The 14,215-nt window shown below is 31.0% G+C and overlaps 3 protein-coding genes across 4 annotated transcripts; 1 reads left to right on the forward strand and 2 right to left on the reverse strand.

Annotated features, from left to right (window-relative positions):
- Nucleotides 1–3,105: 3,105 nt before the first annotated feature.
- Nucleotides 3,106–4,494, forward strand: LOC119609194 (proteasome subunit alpha type-2). Its single transcript, XM_037963905.1, has 5 exons — nucleotides 3,106–3,310; nucleotides 3,452–3,528; nucleotides 3,595–3,850; nucleotides 3,925–4,080; nucleotides 4,144–4,494. The coding sequence occupies exons 1-5, from the start codon at nucleotides 3,270–3,272 to the stop codon at nucleotides 4,316–4,318; spliced, it is 705 nt and encodes a 234-aa protein (XP_037819833.1). The 5' UTR covers nucleotides 3,106–3,269; the 3' UTR covers nucleotides 4,319–4,494.
- Nucleotides 4,460–5,804, reverse strand: LOC119609193 (SUMO-activating enzyme subunit 1). Its single transcript, XM_037963904.1, has 2 exons — nucleotides 5,132–5,804; nucleotides 4,460–5,068 (listed from the first exon to the last, which is right to left on the reverse strand). The coding sequence occupies exons 1-2, from the start codon at nucleotides 5,683–5,685 to the stop codon at nucleotides 4,588–4,590; spliced, it is 1,035 nt and encodes a 344-aa protein (XP_037819832.1). The 5' UTR covers nucleotides 5,686–5,804; the 3' UTR covers nucleotides 4,460–4,587.
- Nucleotides 5,805–11,349: 5,545 nt separating this feature from the next.
- LOC119609211 (tctex1 domain-containing protein 2) lies at nucleotides 11,350–13,503 on the reverse strand. Of its 2 annotated transcripts, XM_037963929.1 has the most exons (3): nucleotides 13,092–13,503; nucleotides 11,810–12,106; nucleotides 11,350–11,756 (listed from the first exon to the last, which is right to left on the reverse strand). In XM_037963929.1, the coding sequence occupies exons 2-3, from the start codon at nucleotides 11,961–11,963 to the stop codon at nucleotides 11,497–11,499; spliced, it is 414 nt and encodes a 137-aa protein (XP_037819857.1). In that variant the 5' UTR covers nucleotides 11,964–12,106; nucleotides 13,092–13,503; the 3' UTR covers nucleotides 11,350–11,496. The 2 variants fall into 2 exon arrangements, with proteins under 2 accessions (XP_037819857.1, XP_037819856.1); XM_037963928.1 differs by lacking the exon at nucleotides 13,092–13,503 and having other exon boundaries at nucleotides 11,810–12,168.
- Nucleotides 13,504–14,215: the final 712 nt, after the last annotated feature.

Genomic DNA, 14,215 nt, shown 5'->3' on the forward strand with positions numbered 1-14,215 from the left:
AGTAAGTTGTTTCAAATGGAAAATTGAAGTTTAGGTTAAGTTTAAAAAATAATAATAATTTCTATAATAAAAAATATAAACCAACTTATTATTTAATCAATATAAGCAAGTTGTTTCAAATGGAAAATTGAAAACGAATTTAAAACAAGTAAGAAATTATAGTCGGGCGAGGCCGACCATATAATACCCTACACCTTTGACAAAAATATAATGTGATTTAGTTGCCATAATAAAGCATTTAAGTTGAATTGTACCTTGCCTTAGATATACATACTTAAGCCGTTTATTGTTGAATAAAATTGTGAACATTTAAGTGAAATTTTGATGGGGGCTTTTCATAGGGGCTAGGGTCATATGAGAACCTATTATTATGGAATTCGTGGGGGTCATCAAGTCTTGTATACAACTTGGTTATTGCAGCTTTTTGTCGAGATATGAGTATATTAAACATAATTATGAACTTAAAAGCCCTATTCGGCGGGTTCAGTTGTAAGGGGGCTAGGTGAAATAATGGACCGATGTGAACCATTTTCAACAGGCTTCATCTACGGTACCATAAAAGATCATGTACCAAATTTCATTGAATTATCTCCAAAATTGCGACCTGTAGTTTGATTACAAGTTTTAAAAGCCCTATTCGGGGGGCTAGGTGAAATAATGAACCGATGTAAACCATTTTCATCAGGCTTCATCTACGGTACCATAAAAGATCATGTGCCAAATTTCATTGAATTATCTTCAAAATTGCGACCTGTAGTTTGATTACAAGTTTTAAAAGCCCTATTCGAGGGGTTCAGTTGTATGGGGGCTAGGTGAAATAATGGACCGATGTAAACCATTTTCAACAGGCTTCATCTACGGTAACATAAAATATCATGTGCCAAATTTCATTGAATTATCTTCAAAATTGCGACCTGTAGTTTGATTACAAGTTTTAAAAGCCATATTCGGGGGTTCAGTTGTATGGGGGCTAGGTGAAATAATGGACCGATGTTAACCATTTTCAATAGGCTTCGTCTACGGTACCACAAAAGATCATGTGCTAAATTTGATTGAATTATCTCCGAAATTGCGACCTGTAGTTTGATTACAAGTTTTAAAAGCCCTATTCGAGGGGTTCAGTTGTATGGGGGCTAGGTGAAATAATGGACCGATCTTAACCATTTTCAATAGGCTTCGTCCCTGGGACAATAAAAGATCATGTACCAAATTTCATTGAATTATCTTCAAAATTGCGACCTGTAGTTTGATTACAAGGTTTACATGGACGGACGGACGGACGGACAGACGGACGGACAGACGGACGGACAGACGGACGGACATAGCTAAATCGACTCAGAAAATGATTCTGAGCCGATTGGTATACTTTAAGGTGGGTGTAGGACCAATATTATTGTGCGTTACAAACATCAGCACAAACCCAATATACCCTCCCCACTAAAGTGGTGTAGGGTATAATTAAGGTGAATTAATTATAAATAGAATACATTCTTTCTAAACTTAGAACTGGTGTAAATTCAAAATATTCATTGCTGAACAAACCCTATCTTGACATTTAAAATCATGTCACTTATTCTCTTTTTATAAAATTCTATAATTCTAATTTTTAAAATTTTTTAAACAACATATTTTTTAAAGATATTTTTTATACATTACTTTTTTCGAAAAAATTCTATTATGGTAAACCAACATATGGTGGCATTATCCTGGCCAAGATTAAATTTTTGTGAAAATAATAAACTGAGTGGCTTAAATAAATTATTTAATTATATATTTAAAAATGGTTTGGACTCTATGGGTAATGTAGATCTTCTTCTTTTGTACACCTTTTAATAACGTTTATTGGATTTGCTACAGCAATAGTGATGGTAATTGCGGAATCAAATCCTATGGTGAGTTCAAAAATGCAACCAATTTTATTTAAATGTTTTAATGCGATTTCTATTATTTAAAGCTTATCAGGACTTTTAAAATGTTGGTGAATATTTTTCTAATGTGGTTCGAAATATCCCATGTTTTCTTCACCATTTATTCGATGTATTACGAAAACAAGTGGCAAAATTTATTAAAATATAAAAATTTCAATTGTCATTATGAAATACCGAATGGATTGCTCGAAATTTTTAAAAACGATTTTCTAAGTTAATATTTAAGGAAGATTAAATATTGCAATATTATGAAACGAGTAATAAAGGTTTATTTTTTAATAACTTACTTTTACTTACTTACTTACTTACTTACTTACTTACTTACTTACTTACTTACTTACTTACTTACTTACTTACTTACTTACTTACTTACTTACTACTTACTTACTTACTTACTTACTTACTTACTTACTTACTTACTTACTTACTTACTTACTTACTTACTTACTTACTTACTTACTTACTTACTTACTTACTTACTTACTTACTTACTTACTTACTTACTTACTTACTTACTTACTTACTTACTTACTTACTTACTTACTTACTTACTTACTTACTTACTTACTTACTTACTTACTTACTTACTTACTTACTTACTTACTTACTTACTTACTTACTTACTTACTTACTTACTTACTTACTTACTTACTTACTTACTTACTTACTTACTTACTTACTTACTTACTTACTTACTTACTTACTTACTTACTTACTTACTTACTTACTTACTTACTTACTTACTTACTTACTTACTTACTTACTTACTTACTTACTTACTTACTTACTTACTTACTTACTTACTTACTTACTTACTTACTTACTTACTTACTTACTTACTTACTTACTTACTTACTTACTTACTTACTTACTTACTTACTTACTTACTTACTTACTTACTTACTTACTTACTTACTTACTTACTTACTTACTTACTTACTTACTTACTTACTTACTTACTTACTTACTTACTTACTTACTTACTTACTTACTTACTTACTTACTTACTTACTTACTTACTTACTTACTTACTTACTTACTTACTTACTTACTTACTTACTTACTTACTTACTTACTTACTTACTTACTTACTTATTTTGACGAATCATTTTATAATTTAACACGAGTTTTATTGACCATGCATGGTCGACTTAGTGTTAAACGTGTTTTGTAAATGGTCTGGCAATGTTTTCACATTAATTTTGACATTTTGTTTGCAGCTTTGCTGTGTCATTTTTTAGTTTACTTTGTTGAAGAAAAAAAAACATTTCGCGATATTTGGTATTCGCGTTTAAATTAGTTTTGAAGAAAATTTTGCATTCATATTAAGAATCCCTAAAAATGGCATCAGAACGCTACAGTTTCTCACTAACCACATTTAGGTAAGAAATTATTTTGCAAATAAATTTTAAGTAAATAAAAATTTGCCGCTATACCAACAATCAAAACATAACCTACACCATGACTTTACAATTATTTTAAATGCATCAATTTCTTACAAATATTTTGTTTTTAACCAATAGTCCATCGGGAAAATTGGTACAATTGGAATATGCTCTAGCTGCTGTATCGGCCGGTGCCCCTTCTGTAGGAATTATGGGTAAGTTGTAATTGAAAGTAAACTAATGTAAAATATTGGCTAACGTAGTTACACTTTTCTTTTAAGCTTCTAATGGAGTCGTTATTGCAACGGAAAACAAGCATAAATCTGTTTTGTATGAAGAGCACAGTGTTCATCGTGTTGAAATGATATCCGGTCACATTGGTATGGTGTATTCCGGTATGGGTCCAGACTATCGCCTTTTAGTTAAGCAAGCTCGAAAACTTGCACAAAACTATTATCTTACATACAAAGAACCAATACCAGTGGCTCAATTAGTACAGCGTGTAGCAACTCTAATGCAGGAATATACCCAGAGTGGGTAAGTGTCTATAAATAGTACTTTTTATTGAGATTGCTTTGCAAATTTCTCATAATTTCCATTCTCCTTTTTAGTGGTGTAAGACCTTTTGGAGTATCATTACTTATTTGCGGTTGGGACAACGACCGCCCATACTTGTTCCAATGTGACCCCTCTGGTGCATACTTTGCCTGGAAAGCTACAGCAATGGGTAAAAATGCTGTAAATGGCAAAACATTCCTGGAGAAACGGTAAATTTGTGAATGCATATTTAGATGTAAGAAAGATTAATTATTTCGCAAATATTTTAACAGTTACAGCGAAGATTTGGAACTCGATGATGCCGTACACACAGCCATTTTAACCCTGAAGGAGGGATTCGAAGGCAAAATGACTGCAGATAATATAGAAGTTGGTATTTGCGACCGTAACGGTTTCAAGCGTTTGGATCCAGCCACCGTAAAAGACTACTTGGTCAATATCCCTTAGATATAAGACAGGACGATACTACTGCTTGAAAAAAGTTACATAATATAATGGAGCAGGACTTTGGAGAACATAAACAACTTGCAAAATTAAAGAAAACAAATATTTAATTGTATTTAAAACATTACAAATGTGGTTTATGTGTGTTTTTTCAAAAAATATACATTTTTTATTTCAAAGAAATTATTAGTTTCTATTTCTTGTTTTTATATAGTAAATTGTTAGGTTTTTAAAAGGTAGAAAAAAAAAATATTCAAAATAATTGTAATACATTAGTTTGTTGCACCAATTGTCTCTATAAAGCCGCAGCAAGTCTCCGGGTCAAAAAGAAATACATTGCAATTTGGCGCCTCTTTTTTAGTCACGACCTTAATAATCTCTTGAGACAACACTCCGCCAACAACTGCTGCTGCGGGTGAAATTTGGCTGAAAACATGTTCAAAGTATTCGTTGGGTACAACGGTATCCTTGGTGATTTCATTGCGAATATTTTCCAATTCCTTTTTGTCTTCCTCTCTCGATTTGTAACAGGGGTCACGCTTGTGAGTTTCACGGAATTTCTGCAAAATGCGCAACAAAATAAAGCCTGGTCCAGTACGTTTCAATTTCCTTTGGAATGTTGCACAATTTATGTCAAATTTGAGAGTCTCTTCATAAGCTGGGAAATTTAATTCACGCTGTACGGTGGTGGTAACCAGTTCAGTTTTGGTTTTTTCATGTGGTTTTGAAATGACCTTGTGTTTTACTGTATCTCTAAAAATTTAATTAAAAAGTTAATTTGGTATTATCAACTATTTTCTTTAAGTTATAGCTCACTCAACAAATTGATGTTGCTGCAGATCAGCAAAACAAAATCCGAAAGTACCCCATACATCACCGGCAAAGAATTTAATACCCTTATCCCGGCATATATTGTCTATACGCACCAGTTCTTCATTGGTTGCTCCTATGACTACTACCACATCAAATGACTCAAAAAATGTCACATCTTTCTTATTCAATGGTTCTGTATCGGCAGATATTTCCACCATGGGATTAAGAGCTTTTGCTCTCTCAATGGAAGCCTCGGCACGATTTGCACCCAGAGATGAACGCGGTGCCAAGAATTGTGAACAGAAATCTTCTTCGGTTACAATTTTATCGTCATTTAACTTTACGGAATGTACTCCGGACAATATTATGTTTTTGGTGACTTCTGCCCCAATGCCGCCTAAACCAGATATTAATACTTTGGCTGTACGTAAACGCTTTTGCGATTCCAAGCCCCATAAACGAATTTGGCGATCGTACAATTCATTTTCCGTCTCGGTAAGTTCCACTTCAGTGTTTCCGTTTTCTTTTGCTGTATCAACTTCCATTTGTTCACCCATTTTTATAAATGTTTTATTTTTCAAAAACTTTTTCGGAAAAATTAACCAAAATTGCGAAAATCGCGTCTATTTTTTAGATACCAGAGTCGATAAAAATTGTCGTCGTTTTCATACAGAGCCAAGCGCCCACAAATATTAATGGCGGCGGCTGACACTAAAAATATCGTCGGCGGCTTAAAATCGACTGTAAGCCGGAAAAGTTCTCAAGCATAAAAGTTGTGTGAGAAATTATGCATGAAATTATAAAAATTAATGAAAAATCAGTAGTTATATGAATAATTTTACTTTTTAACATTTTATACATGTTGTTTAAAAAACAAGTTAGAGTGCTATATTCGGCTGTGTCGAATCTTATATGTATACCCTTCACCATTGTGTATTTAAAAAATATCAATTTTATAAAATTTAAATTTATTTTATTTTCCCGGCTATATCATTGTTATAGCAATAGCATATTGAGAATGTCTCAACCTTGGGAAAAGAGCATGCGTTCGCTAATTTTAGTAACTAAAACCCAGAACATCTAAAATTGTTCCTAATCCATTCCTTATGAAAAGAGGAGAGATGGGCCAAAAGCCCCGTCTAGAGACGTTTACAGATAATGATTTCCAGTCGTATACTCGTATGGACAGGAAAACATTTCAAATTCTTTTATAATTATTTTTTCCTAAACCACACAACATGAGTTTTTGTAGAACAATATCGCCCGAAGAAAAGTTAAGTCTGACTGCGATATTTGGCAAGTGGCAATAGCTTCGCGGACTTGAAATTTCTTACGGCAATAAGTCCTGGAACAATTGCAAAAATTGTTATCGAGACTTGCGAAAAGATAATTACAAATCTTAAAGAGTATATAAAGGTAAAACATAGTACATACATATACATATGTATATTTATATATACATAAATATATTTATTAACAACTCTATATTAAAATATATTTTATTACAGTTGCCGGAAACTAGTACAGACTGGAAAAGGGAAAGTGATCAATTTAATGCGCGTTGGAACTTCCCACATTGTATTGGTGCTATTGATGGGAAGCACATTGGCATTACGAAACCTGTAAAAGATAGCGATTTGTATTTAAATTACAAAAACACGCACTCAATAGTTTTAATGGCAGTTGTAAACGCCAAATATGAATTTTTAATGGTAGATGTGGGCGCAAATGGTAGGGCTGGAGATGCGGGTGTGCTTAAAAAAACCAAATTTTATTCGAAATTGGTTAATAAAGAATTAGATATCCCAGAACCTGAGTGTTTGCCAAACTCAACTGTAAAAGCTCCTTTTGTGTTTGTTGGCGATTCTGCATTTGCACTGAATGAAAATTTATTAAAGCCCTATTCATTTTCAACACTAGACCCACAGGAAATAACATTCAACTACCGAGTCTCAAGAGCTGGGGCAATCGTAGAAAGCACCTTTGGGATATTGGCAAACCGTTTTAGAGTTCTTCACATTAACATCAACTTGTCCCCAGAGAAGGTAACAAAAATAACTTTAGCGTGTTGCTATCTGCATAATTTTATAAAACGACAAAAGCCCAATGAAGATGAAAAGCATACCTTAATAATGAAAAACAATACCTTAACTTCAAATTCTGAATTAGAAGAAAATTTTTCAGGTAAAAGTGATTTCCGAAATATTTTCAAACAGTACTTCAACGGTATTGGCGCTTTACCACCATAACTCATTCTATTGTATTATGTTTCCACTGGTTTAAAATTAATGATGATCGCTTTGAATTTAGCCGTTTTTGATGTTTGAATTTCCGCAAAAAATGCCGATTCTCTTTGATAATACCGGATGAATTCCCAAAAAAATTAATTTATTTTTTGTTTATTTAATTATACCCTTCACCTTCGTGAGAAGGGTATATATAAGTTTGTCATTCCGTTTGTAATTTCTATAATATAATTTTCCGACCCTATAAAGTATATATATTCTGGATCCTTATAGATAGCGGAGTCGATTAAGCCATGTCCGTCTGTCTGTTGAAATCAGTTTTTAGAGGAGCCCAGATATCGGCGAGATCCGAATCTTCAATAATTCTGTTAGACATGCTTTCGAGAAGATCGCTATTTAAAATCAGCAAAATCGGTCCATAAATGACGTATATATAAGCAAAAATCCGAGACAACCTCTGAAAATTTCATTAAAAAAGACAATTTTTTCATGCTTTGATTAATAAGCAACAACAACAACACTGCTTATTCATTGAGTATTTCGTTTCACATGTTTGGATGGCTGTGTGTTTCATTGGCATGTGTATATTGTTTCTGTTTCTTGGTGTATTCAGTTTTGTATGTTTGGATGGCTGTGTGTTTCATTGCCTTGTGTATATTGTTTTTGTTTGTTGGTGTACAGTTTCGTTTGTTGGTTTTACTGCCTTGTGTATTTTGTTTTTTGAGTGTTTATTTCGTTTAGCGTTGTTGTTGTTCATTTTGTTTTGCTATTGCTATAATAATGATATTATCGGGAAAATTAAATAGGTACATAAATTTAAATTTTATAAAATTTATATTTTTTAAATACACTATGGTGAAGGGTATATAAGATTCGGCACAGCCGAATATAGCACTCTTACTTGTTTTTATATATTTTTACTTATCTCTATGTATTTTATTATATCTCGTTTAATATACAAATAAATTAATTAATGATGGTTGTAGGCCTAATAGGGATGCCAGCCAATTAAAATAATTGGCAATGCGCTCGGTGCAGTACCTCCTTGGTGTTGTGGAAAGCTACGCACTGCTATCTATAAGGATTCAGAATATATATACTTTATAGGGTCGGAAAATTATATTTTGGAAATTACAAACGGAATGAAAAAAATAAAAAGTACCAAAAATTGGTACAATTTTATCCCTTAAACGTCCGAATATCCAAAAAGTACTCAATATTTTTATTTTTTCGTTAAGTTATGAAGGAGAAGGTATACAGAGGTGTCACTTTTGACATTTAAAAAAGTCTAAAATCAGCTTTTGTTTGATTTTGAAATTGTTTGGTGAGAAGAGGTATATAAAATACAGCTAAAAAAAATATTGAATTCGTTTTGTGCGAAAGAGAAGGAAATAGTTTTTTGCTCGTGACGCCTCTGTATACCCTGTGGTTTCTCAGTCGTAATTCAGGTCTGAGTTGGGGAACAAATCTCGCGTCATCGCGATTATTTCAGGCTTGTGTTTGTTGCCCGGCTTTCGACAGTTTTGCGTCTCGCTCGCACTGTTTCCAGCTTCCTATATGAAGATATAGGTCGACTTGGAGGATTTCCTTTAAACCAACGTGGGACACCCTGGCATTTTGCTTATGAGCTCAGCCAACAATTCAAATAATAAAAAAAAAAAAAAAAAAAAAATATTACTTTTCTAAGGGCAGTGTCACACGATCAATATATATCGTGATATTTGCTGTATTGTGATATGTATTGAACTTGTAGCATGTAATATTGACGGATCGTGTTCCATATCACAGAAAACCCCAATTTTCTGAAATCCAAAATTCGTATCAATATTTATAATGGATCACGTGATAAATATTGAACGTGTAGCATGTTTTGTGATATCAATCACGATACATTTATAGAATTCGGAAAAATAAATAAAAAAAAACAAAAGTCAAATATTTTTTTAAATGTTAATAAAAAATATAAAAGATAATAAATTTTTTAAAATTTGTATGAATTTGGAGTTTTCGCGGCATTCTTGATATCATCGTACGACCCGTGTAGCACGAAATAATGAAAATACTGACGCGATAAATATTGAACGTGTAGCATTTTTCCGAATTTTACAAATGTATCGTGATTGATATCACAAAACATTCTACACGTTCAATATTTATCACGTGATCCATTATAAATATTGATACAAATTTTGGATTTCAGAAAATTGGGGTTTTCTGTGATATGGAACACGATCCGTCAATATTACATGCTACACGTTCAATACATATCACAATACAGCAAATATCACGATATATATTGAACGTGGGACACTGCCCTAAAATTAAAAAAATTTAGAAAAAATTTAAATATACATTTAAAACAATAATAATATTGATAAAACAAATCAAAAAATTACTATTTATTTAAAATATTATGTTTTTGTTTTTCCGAATTGATTATTTTATTGTTTTTGTTGATTGTGTTTTCTCACTTATAACTTAGGTTTAATTGGCCAATAACACTGAGTTAAACTAAGATAATAAGTAATGTAACTGATTACTGAAAACACAAAATATAGGTTAAACTATAGATAATTGGTATATATATATAGGTATATATCTTCCAGACGATTATCTTAAGATATCTTCTTATTACCACCATGCTGTTTAACTAGCAATGTTTCTTTTTTATCTTCTATTGCTTGTAGGTATCTCCCTGGCCGCACAATCTCTCCCGAAGGAGGTATCTCCCGCAATACGAATATGATTGTTGCCGCAATAATTTTTTTCTTAGACAAATATTTATTATACTAAACGTCAAATTGTTCTCGTGATACAAAATTAGCAGGTATAGACAGCATTTATTGGCGTTATAGCGTCGTTATGACAGTGTTGTCTTGATAACAAACGTCATTGTATTGTAAAATTAGTATAGAATTTTGTTTTTGTGCAATTAAAATTGAAATTAGTATTTATTTACAAAATTTGCCTTTAATTTCAATTGTTTCTGTAAAATACAGCATTATTTCAGTAAAATTATCTGTGAGTTGTCGTGATAAAATCAGCATTTTGTTACTCCTATGCATTAACATAAACAGAAAACTGAAAATTTTTCTGCCGACGTTTTGTCAAGTGCTGTGATAAATATTTGTCTAATATAGACACGGGAAAGAGTGTCGTATTCGGCTATGCCGAATCTTATATACGCATCAGCAAAACATTAGATTAATATGAACGTTAGCGTGATTTTCGAAATAGGGACTTCAATGAGGGATTGGGTCAATTATGAACCAAGATCTCCATAATTTAAAGTATTTTTTTAGATGAAAAGTTACACTCATTTGAATAAAACCCTGTATGACCAAAATGTCCAACTTTTCCCCACCTGACTCCGGCAGTTCTTAACCGATAGAGCTGAAAATTTGTGTATCTACTATCCCATAGTACTAACCTTGGTACAAATTTCATCCAAATCGGAAGACATCGATTTTTAAAGTTGGGTCACTTGACAACAAATTCCCCATATACAAACTCGTTTATAACGAAATCCCGGACCAGTCAAATTTGTTCGTTATACGCGAAGTTCGTAATAACACGGGTGAAGTTTTTGTAGTTCCAAAAATAAAGTGAAATTTTACGAAATTAAAAGAATATGATTTATAAATTTATTTAATATTCTTAAAAAAAATATTAATGTTATTTGTTCATATAATTCATAATAAATTGAAGTTTTTTTTTTTCCAACAAAGCTATTTTCTTCTGATTTCAACACATAATTTTGAAGTTCGTTATAAAAAGTTAAAATTGTATGAAATTGTACTAGAGGGACTGAAAAAGTAGTTTGTTTTATACGAGGATTCGTAATAATAGAGTTCGTTATAAGAGATGTTTTCTGTATAAAAATAGTTATCAAAATATAGGGACTTGAAAAATTGTTCGTAATAACCGAGAGTTCGTTATAACCGAGTTCGTTATAAGCGTGTTTGACTGTATATATTCCGATTTATAAAATAATATATTTGGTTTACTTTTTTGATTGGTTATTTTTTAAAGAAAACATTTACATACATATATTACGACTAATAAAATAATTCTATATTTAAAAATACATTCATACAAGCATAACTAAAGTGAATTAATCAATCAGTACAAATAAACACCAAAAACAGTGGTAACACAAAAGAGACTAGTATTTGTAAAAACATCAGATGTTTGAGAATCTGATTCAGCGTCCCAACAACATTTACAATAGTAGTGACATCCTGCACCAAGTTGTTGACCCAACATAACCTGCACAACGTATTTATAGCGAGGCATAATTAGACGATCTTTAATTGCTGCATTAATGCTATCGGCAATATCTCTTGTCCAATGTTTCACATCATCCGGGTTGTATGTTTTTCCTATGCATGAATTATATTAATTGTTTAGGCACACAAGTAAGCAATCTACTTACCCTGTAACTTTTCCTGCATAATTTCTCGTATAATTTCCTTAATTCGGCTTCCTTTAAATGTTTCACCCAATGATGGACGCATTTTGTAGGATGTGATATTTGTGCCTGTTTTCTCATTATCCTCCTGTTTATGTGCTGTTTCTTCGTGACCCATTTTAAGTTTATTTTTTAATTAAATTTGTTTAAAATTATTAAAAATAAAGTTATTTTTTCACAGCTACAACATTTGTTTATTGTTGTCATGGATTGTTTTTGTTTTGTTTGCGGCAAAAAACGTCGAATTAGTGTTGTAAAGTACTAAAAATGCAATGTTATTTTAGCATGCCAGACTTTAAAATTTTGAAACATAAACAATTAAGTTGGATACAGCAAATCTTTGAAATATGTTCATCCTAACAACATTGTGTTGTGAATGTTTGCTAAATTTTTGAATTTCACAGAAAATGTTATTTTTATAAAAATTCGAATTAAATTAACTTATGGACAGTTTAAAATATTTTACACATTTTTTCATTGAGTATTTATTTTCTATGAAAGTTAAGAATTTTTGACAAAAAAATTCTAGTAATATTTTTTTTGTATAATTAAAATTTTTAATTTGGAATTTTAGACAAAAAAATTTATCAAAATGTTTGAAATTTTTTTCTAGTATCTAGATTTATACGAAAAATATTTTTTTGTATATATTAAACTTTTTAAGGGGAAAAATAATATTTTAATACCATATGTTAAGTTTGATTTTTTATTAAAGATATTAATTTTTGGTGAAAGTACTTAATAATCTGTTTGTTTCAAACAAACATTTAATTCGTCCATAATTTTAGCTATTTGGCAAAACTTATAAATTATAAATTTTTTTAATATTTGACTAATTTATTACAAGTTTTTTATACCCTCCACCACCATCAGTGGTGATAGAGGGTATATATAACTTTGTCATTCCGTGTGTAACACCAAGAAATATTCATCTGAGACCCAACAAAGTATATATATTCTGGGTCCTTATCAAATTCTGAGTCGATTTAGCTATGTCCGTCTGTCCGTCTGTCTGTGTAAAACACGCTCACGATAAAACGAAGCAATAGAGCTTAACCAAATTCACCCAAAATGTTCTTCATTTTCCTAAGTTGTTTGGTATTGCAAATGGGCAAAATCGGTTCACCCCGGGAAAAGTTATGAATCAAAATTTAAAACAACCTCGGAAAAAAATAAGCATTTTTTACACATTCTGATGTAGTTTTCTCGAAAACTATGCAAGATAATTCCATGGAAATCACCATACGTTCGTTTCTGCACAAGATCTTGATCCCATTCGTATAATTTCCTTAATTCGGCTTCCTTTAAATGTTTCACCCAATGATGGACGCATTTTGTAGGATGTGATATTTGTGCCTGTTTTCTCATTATCCTCCTGTTTATGTGCTGTTTCTTCGTGACCCATTTTAAGTTTATTTTTTAATTAAATTTGTTTAAAATTATTAAAAATAAAGTTATTTTTTCACAGCTACAACATTTGTTTATTGTTGTCATGGATTGTTTTTGTTTTGTTTGCGGCAAAAAACGTCGAATTAGTGTTGTAAAGTACTAAAAATGCAATGTTATTTTAGCATGCCAGACTTTAAAATTTTGAAACATAAACAATTAAGTTGGATACAGCAAATCTTTGAAATATGTTCATCCTAACAACATTGTGTTGTGAATGTTTGCTAAATTTTTGAATTTCACAGAAAATGTTATTTTTATAAAAATTCGAATTAAATTAACTTATGGACAGTTTAAAATATTTTACACATTTTTTCATTGAGTATTTATTTTCTATGAAAGTTAAGAATTTTTGACAAAAAAATTCTAGTAATATTTTTTTTGTATAATTAAAATTTTTAATTTGGAATTTTAGACAAAAAAATTTATCAAAATGTTTGAAATTTTTTTCTAGTATCTAGATTTATACGAAAAATATTTTTTTGTATATATTAAACTTTTTAAGGGGAAAAATAATATTTTAATACCATATGTTAAGTTTGATTTTTTATTAAAGATATTAATTTTTGGTGAAAGTACTTAATAATCTGTTTGTTTCAAACAAACATTTAATTCGTCCATAATTTTAGCTATTTGGCAAAACTTATAAATTATAAATTTTTTTAATATTTGACTAATTTATTACAAGTTTTTTATACCCTCCACCACCATCAGTGGTGATAGAGGGTATATATAACTTTGTCATTCCGTGTGTAACACCAAGAAATATTCATCTGAGACCCAACAAAGTATATATATTCTGGGTCCTTATCAAATTCTGAGTCGATTTAGCTATGTCCGTCTGTCCGTCTGTCTGTGTAAAACACGCTCACGATAAAACGAAGCAATAGAGCTTAACCAAATTCACCCAAAATGTTCTTCATT

Source organism: Lucilia sericata, unplaced genomic scaffold, assembly GCF_015586225.1.
Source record: "Lucilia sericata isolate MDLA Ls3-8-SP2 unplaced genomic scaffold, ASM1558622v1 Contig000947F_arrow, whole genome shotgun sequence".
In the NCBI taxonomy this organism is placed as follows: domain Eukaryota; kingdom Metazoa; phylum Arthropoda; class Insecta; order Diptera; family Calliphoridae; genus Lucilia; species Lucilia sericata.